A 7,500-nucleotide genomic window follows, 5' to 3' on the forward strand; every position below is an offset into this window, starting at 1 on the left:
TCTCAAGAATAAGAACAAAGGTCCCGACAGGATAGTCGTGGACATGCCGGGTGATCACATTGCTACAGAGCCAACTATTGATGCTGCTACAACAGCTCAGGGAGGTAGTTCAGTGCCAGTCACCACTTCACCCTCCGACTCTAGCACCACTCCCACCGAGACGGGTAAGAAACTCTTGTGTGAAACTTTAGTCGATATGGTCGACATTCTTGTTCTCTCTCTCTCTTTCTCTCTATCTATCTAGCTATCTATCTATCTACAGTTGTCTTAAGTCCCTAGGCTGCTTACAGTGCTCAATGTCCACTGGACAGAGCAAGTAATACAAATATTACACAGCAATGAATCAAACAAGTCTCTTTCCGCTGTTACTCCGAGTTTCGTGTCAGAACACTTCATCTGATGAAGTGTTCTGACACGAAACTCGGAGTAACCAGTCCTGGTGATGTCCTAGATAGGACATCACGGAACCCAGCATACCCCAGCATACATTCTATGCTGTTCCCATAGTAATCGTGACACGTGACTCAAAACTTTGTGTCGCGTCCGAGGAAGATGAACATGTCGCACTCAAAACAAACGCAACGAAGGCCTTTCGTCTCAAAAGTAATAATTAGTTGTCGTTCTCCTGGCGGCTTGCCTCAAGCGAGTCTAGATTCGTATCTTGCCTCTTGCCTTCACGAATTTTATTTTCCTTGTTGTGGAGTACGCCTGGACAAAGGAATTGGCAAGCGAATCGTTTTGGTCGCATTGAAAATTGCAAGTGCACAAGAGGATTGGCGAAGCAATTTGTGTTCGCACTTTCAGCAGAGCAGTAGCTGCTGCTGCGATAAAGTTTTTGCTTTCGCCATTGGTTTCAGGCAGCAGAAGGATCTGGCTGAAAGCGATGGCGATACGTCCATGACCACCACGTCCTGGGTTGATATCCAAGAAAGACCGTCCAAGGTCCAGTTTTAGCCAAGAGCTGTCGTATCCAAGAAATCAAAAACGCCAACAGCAAGCTTTGGCCAAACAATATCTTCCAGGCAGTAATTTACGGGCCTAGCGCCTGCTGCCTCGTCTTCCTCCTCTGCATGACCAGGTTTGGGGCGAAATGAACGCACGGGGCGTGAAGAAACATTCCAAAGGCAAAACATTCAAAATTTGAACCAATCGTTTCCAAAGAAGCGCCGCGTGGCTACGAGAAACCCCACATGAAATCCCCAAACGAAAACGGCCGTTCGGTCGGGTATTCAATGGCGAATCGAATATACACTACCTCAATCCCCGCCGATCTCTGATATTCTCCGCCTATTCCCTCAAACTTGACCAATTCGGAAAGAAATCCATCGCCATTACGATCGTGCATCCTCCACATACATTCAGAAATGCTCACGCAGCACTTCTTTTCATCGCGTGTGCGCGACCGACGCTTCCATGACAACTCTGGGACAGGTAACCAATCAGTCTCATTCAGAGTGCGATGTCCTAGATAGGACATCTCCTCGACTGGTAACAGCGGAATGAGACTTGTTTGATTCATTGCTGTGTAATATGTGTATCTCTCTATCTATCTATTTATCTTTCTTTCTCTCTATCTATTTAGGGGTCGTCCGCAATTATCGAAAGTTTTTTCCAATCCGTAGTAGCTTCAAATTTTTCCTCCCCAGTCCGTAATAAAATATTATTGATGGACACACAACCCAACACATATGGAACAAACTCGTCCATTCCTTTTTCGCTTCGGCAAAGAATACATCCTTGTTCGTCGTCTTGGACAACTGCCACAAGCAATTTATTGTTCTGTAATAATCAGAGTCACCAGCGGTTTTGAAAAAGGGCTGCTTCTTCACCGCCTTTCCAAACAACGTCGCCTGTCTGGACATAGTCAATAACAGTCGTCAGCGCCAGCGCTAGATGGAAGGACTTCAAAGGAGTGCATGGAAGACGGTACTCTGGACGAAGGAGACAGTGAAACTCAAAAATAGAAAGTGTCGACTCGCCGTAGAATGCGCCGAACTTTATGATCCCCGGCCCAGGAGCAGCCAAGGAAGCGCGCGCGTGGGCGCAGAAACTGCCAGAACTACAAAAATATTTGTAGTAGACAGTTCGCGCGCAGCCGCGCGTGGAAAACAGGGGCTACACGTAGACGTACACGTGGCACGCGCACGTGTCATTTCGGAAGTTTTTCAATCCGTAACTGTCCTTGACCCACCCACCCACTTTCGAAGCTACTACGGATTGGAAAAAACTTTCGATAATTGCGGACGACCCCTTATCTATCTATCTATCTTTCTCTCTATCTCTCTATCTATCTATCTCTCTATCTCTATCTCTCTATCTCTATCTCTGATACGTTACTATTTATTCGTGAAGACTTGGGAACGGAAACAAAACATGTCATGAGAAAGAACAACAGGAAAAAGAAGCACACTCAACTAATCTGTGTGTGTGCGTGCATGCAGTACAACTATGACGTAATGAATATAGATACACATCACGCCCCTTCGAGATGTTGCGAAACCTGTGACAGCAACATCTATCATAAATAAAACAAAATGAAGAATGAAAACAACAAAGCAGAGACAGCAGAAATTGACATTAGTGATCAAGAGTGTCAATCATAGGACTGTCCATGATGCGAACCAATGTTTAAACGCTGGGGTGGCTTGCGCTGACGTGCGCTGCGGCGGGACGGCGGCGGCGGGGAAGAGGGGTCAGCAGCAGCCGGTTGGACAACAAGCGGTGCAGGCACAAGTGGGCGATACGGACGCAGGAATCTGCGGTTCCGCCAATAAATGCGACCACTCGGCAACTTCACTAGGTAGTCCCGATGATTACCGACAGCAACAATGACCCCACGAATAGACCACTGCTTGGTGCGCGGATGCTGAACATCCACGTGGGTGCCGAGGCGGAGCTGCGGCAACGAGCGACGAGTTGACGACTTGTCTGTGACGGAATCGTCGGATGGCATGGCAGTCTCATCACGTGTCGTCGCTTTGGAGAGCCAGGATGAATCAAACTCCTTCCAATGTGCAATGACGAATGACTGGAGAGAGCGGCCATATAGGAGCTCAGCGGGGCTCTGACCAGAGGAGCCAGGTGTGTTTCGCCATTCCAGTAGCCCTCGGCGGAAGTCATCTGTGTCAAGATTGCCATTCACGGTTGTCTTGGTGATAAGACGCTTCATGGCTTTGACAGCAGCTTCGGCGTGCCCATTACTCTGCGGGTAGTGGGGAGAGGACATGACATGGTTTACCTGCCAGCGCTTACAAAACTCAGCAAACTTATGCGAGGAGAACTGGGGACCACCATCTGTACACAGCACAGCAGGAACACCAACATCAGAGAACCAGCGACGGAATGCGAGTATCACGTCATGCGATGAGGTGGTGCGGCCAGTACGCGCGACACAGGGCCAACCGGTCAAACGATCTGCATACACAAGAAAGTCGTGACCTTGACAAGTGAACAAATCGGCAGATGCACATTCAAACGGGAGTGTTGGGGTTCGGTCGTTCAGCAGGGGCTCAGCTGGCTGGGACGACTGGTGTTCGCGGCAAGCAGGACAAGAACGAACGAGTGTATCAATGTCCTTGGTGATACCGGACCAGTATACAAGCTGACGCGCACGAGACTTAGTACGCACTAGGCCTTGGTGTGAAGCGTGGAGGTTGTGCAATACCTGAGCACGCAATGATTCAGGAACAACAATGCGGTTGCCCTTCATCACAATGCCATGGTCGACGGAGAGATGCTCACGTCCATTCCAGTACGCACGTAACGGAGCAGGCAACTTCTGCTGGCGATCAGGGAATCCAGTCAAGATACACTCAATCAATGACTGGTACGTGGCATCTGCAGCTGCAGCTTCCCGCAGCTCTGCAACCTTGAGATTCGCATTCGGCTCAGTGTCCGAGTGCACCATGCAGATCTGAATGCTGCGGCAATGAAGCGACGGGGCTTCACCAAGCTCATCAGTGGTGGACGGAATGCCAACAGGATTCCGGGACAGCGCATCGGCGAAGGCATTTTCAGAACCTTTTCGCCAAGATGCCTGCAGCTGATAGGCTTGGAGCTTGAGGCGTAATCGTAGAAGACGCGGGTTCTCGATCTGATCCAACGAATATGAGTTGATGATCGGAATCAGGGGCTTGTGGTCGGTGACGACTTCAAATGGCGCACCAGACAGGTAGATGCGGCATTTGCGCACGGCCCATACTACAGCGAGCATTTCCAACTCGATGACAGCATAACGTGTTTCAGCATCAGACAGGTAGCGGGATCCACACTGAATAATACGCCACTGATCATTCTGCTTTTGCCAAAGCACGAATCCGAGACCTCTTAGAGCGGATGCATCGGTTTCAAGCCGGAGGTCTTGACCAACTTGATAGAAAGCGAGAACCGGAGGAGACAAGAGAGCTTCCTGTGTCCGTTCAAACGCTGCAGTGTGGCTAGCGTCCCACATGAACTCACGGGAGGTCTTGAGCAGGCCACGCAGAGGATTGGTCAACTCGGCTAGATGTGGAGTGAACTCGCCACATTGGTTCACTAGACCGAGGAACGAACGGAGATCGGTTCTGTTGGCGGGTACTGGAAACTGGCGAATACCGGACGTCTTATCATCGTCGACGACCCAGCCATCAGGCGTGACGTTGTAGCCGCAGAAATGGATACGTTGCGTACCGAACACAAACTTGGCGGGGCTGAACGTGATACCATGCTCCCTGGCGCAGAGCAGAATCTCGCGCACGTGGCTGACATGCGACAGAAAGTCGTCGTCGTACGCTAGGCAATCATCGACTACCTTGCCGAGACGCGGGATGGCAGAGAACGCAGCATCAGTGCGCCGGTTGAACTCATCCCCAGCAGATATTAGACCCTGCGGGTTCCGTAGATAACGATATCTGCCGTACGGGGTGATAAACGTGGTGAATTCCTGAGCAGTGTCACTGAGAGGAATCTGCCAGTAGCCGTGCCTTGCATCGAGCTTCGTAAAGAACTTAGCAGAGCCAACTCCAGAGACAACGTCACGTGCCGTATGTACGGGATGCGCGGGACGACGGACTTGGTCGTTCAGCCGCTTGAAGTCAACTGTGAGGCGCTTCTCAGTGCTGCCCTTCTTGTCTACTATGACAATCGGATGGCACCATTCACTGGGCTCCGTCACTGGTTCAATAATCCCGTCGCTGACCATGCCGTCGAGCTGAGTCTTGATCTGGTCACGGAATGCATACGGTATTGGTCGAGCAGTGTGCACACAGGAAGGCTTAGAATCATGCTGTAGCTCAATTTCCATTGGCGGACCTTCCATTGGCTTCAGACCGGAATCCGAGAAAACGTCAGCGAACTCTTGCAGGAGCTGCTCACGTGTTCGCGCTAACTCAGCATCACTAGGATGAGCGCATGACGAAACAGCTGCACAGATCTTGGGTGAAGATGCACCCTCGTGTTCAGCGGTGAATTGGACTGGCCAATCAGGTGGGAGAAACTTCAGCGCACGCAATGAGGTATGAGAGAGCAGGGCATCGTGTAGACCCTTGTACACATGGATGACGGTTTCATGCTGCGTCTCACCGACTCGTAGAGTCGCACGTATCTTGCCCAGGTTGCGTAGCGGCTCACCGGTCACAGCCTGCACACAGTCGTGGTCGTCATCTAAGTTCTCGACGAACCCACCGATCTGCGTGAGGTGCTCCTCACCAATGGCATCAACGTCGCTGCCTGTGTCTGGTGTCCAGGACAGTTGGGATGGCTGATCCTCTGTTTGCAGCATGGTCGAAACAGGTACTGTGCGACGGTCCACGCGAGACGCACGCTGTAGCTTCAGCTGTCCAAGCTTGGCAGCAGAGCTAGTCTTCGGCTGTTTCTGGCTCTTGCACATTCGCTGAAAATGCCCAATGCCATGACAGGAGTTGCACTTCTTGCCCTTGGCAGGACATACAGATTTCGTGTGGTCAGAACGACCACAATTTGGACAAGTGGACTTGGTCGCACTTGACTTAGAGTCAGCTGGCTTGTGACGTTTCTGCTGCTTGTACGCCGACTGCTTGGCAGCACTTGCCTGGAGGCCAGGACTGGGCATGTGTGCCTTAGTGTGGTATGCTGCTTCCTCCGTCCGACAGAGGGTGACAGCCTGGTCGAGCGTGAGACCATGAGTTGCGAGCAACTTGTGTCGCGTCTCATCGTTCCGCACACCAATTACGACGCGGTCGCGCAGAGATTCCTCCTTGAGGGTACGGCCGAGGCCTTTGCACTGCGCACAGCAGCGAGCATCACACGTTCCACATAGGCTGTGAGACAAGAAGTCGCATGCACTTTGTAGTTCACACAGGGCTGTGTAAAACGCATCAAATGATTCTCCAGCTTGCTGGACACGCTGGTAAAACTCTATGCGGTCCAACAGTGGGTTACGTTGCCGTCTGATATACACCTGAATGCGCTCCAGCATCAGGTCAACGTCAGCTGAAGCTGGTATGCAAATAATATCCTCTCGGATAAAACGTCGCAGCTCCTCATCGAAACACTGACGGAGTGTTGCCACTCTGGCCTCACGAGCCTGGCTGGCCAAATGCTGGCAAACACTAAAATCTCTCCAGCTTTCAACGAAGGAGTGAAAATCAGCCAGCGTCGCAGACGACAATAAGTGTGGGCAGGACACACTGTTCACTGGCCGTGGTGCTGAGGTCTGCGAGGTGGACAGAGCTGGTGCTGAGGGCTGCGGAGTGAACTGAGGCTGCGATGGTGATAGCGACCTGCTCTGAACATTCTTGAACAGATCTTGCATCGCCTTATCACGAGCCTCAGCTGCACGCATCTGCTGCTCCATAAATTTCATCAGGACACCCATTTGAGATTCCTGCTGTCGCTCGGTCGCGGAGGACAGGTCAAATCCGGTATCGTCCTGTGATTGTTCCATTACGATTAGTCACTCGTCCACGAGTACGAACAAATACACTACTAAAATAATTCAACTGAGACAGAGTTTCGATCGCGGAAACTACTACTTCATACGGAAAAAAACAACTGGGCCCGTGCAAACACTACAAGGTGCGGACACAAGGCACGGACACAGGAAAGAACAAGTTCACTGCGCCATGATACGTTACTATTTATTCGTGAAGACTTGGGAACGGAAACAAAACATGTCATGAGAAAGAACAACAGGAAAAAGAAGCACACTCAACTAATCTGTGTGTGTGCGTGCATGCAGTACAACTATGACGTAATGAATATAGATACACATCAATCTCTATCTATCTATCTATCTATCTATCTTTCTTTCTTTCTCTCTATCTATCTATCTCTCTCTCTATCTATCTATCTAGCTGTCTCTCTATCTATCTAGCTATCTCTCTCTCTCTCTATCTATCTATCTATCTATCTACAGTCCATTCATTGGAAACTGGCACCCTAACTTTTTGGTGTCTCTCTCACATAGTTTTAGATATCGTGAAAACAACAGTACATCCTGCATTGTGTGACCCGTGCAATTACTCCTTGCCACATTTGAGGCCA

At 50.4% G+C, this 7,500-nt stretch overlaps 1 protein-coding gene across 1 annotated transcript in view; it reads left to right on the plus strand.

Moving 5' to 3' along the window:
• LOC135827148 (mucin-19-like) overlaps positions 1-7,500 on the plus strand; it is a 46,754-nt gene that overhangs the window by 30,979 nt on the left and 8,275 nt on the right. Inside the window, exon 8 of the mRNA XM_065339673.1 lies at positions 1-164. This exon is cut by the window's left edge and continues 682 nt beyond it. Coding sequence (XP_065195745.1) covers positions 1-164 — 164 coding nt within the window. The remainder of the gene's footprint in view (positions 165-7,500) is intronic.

This window comes from Sycon ciliatum, chromosome 11, assembly GCF_964019385.1.
Source record: "Sycon ciliatum chromosome 11, ocSycCili1.1, whole genome shotgun sequence".
NCBI classification, from domain to species: domain Eukaryota; kingdom Metazoa; phylum Porifera; class Calcarea; order Leucosolenida; family Sycettidae; genus Sycon; species Sycon ciliatum.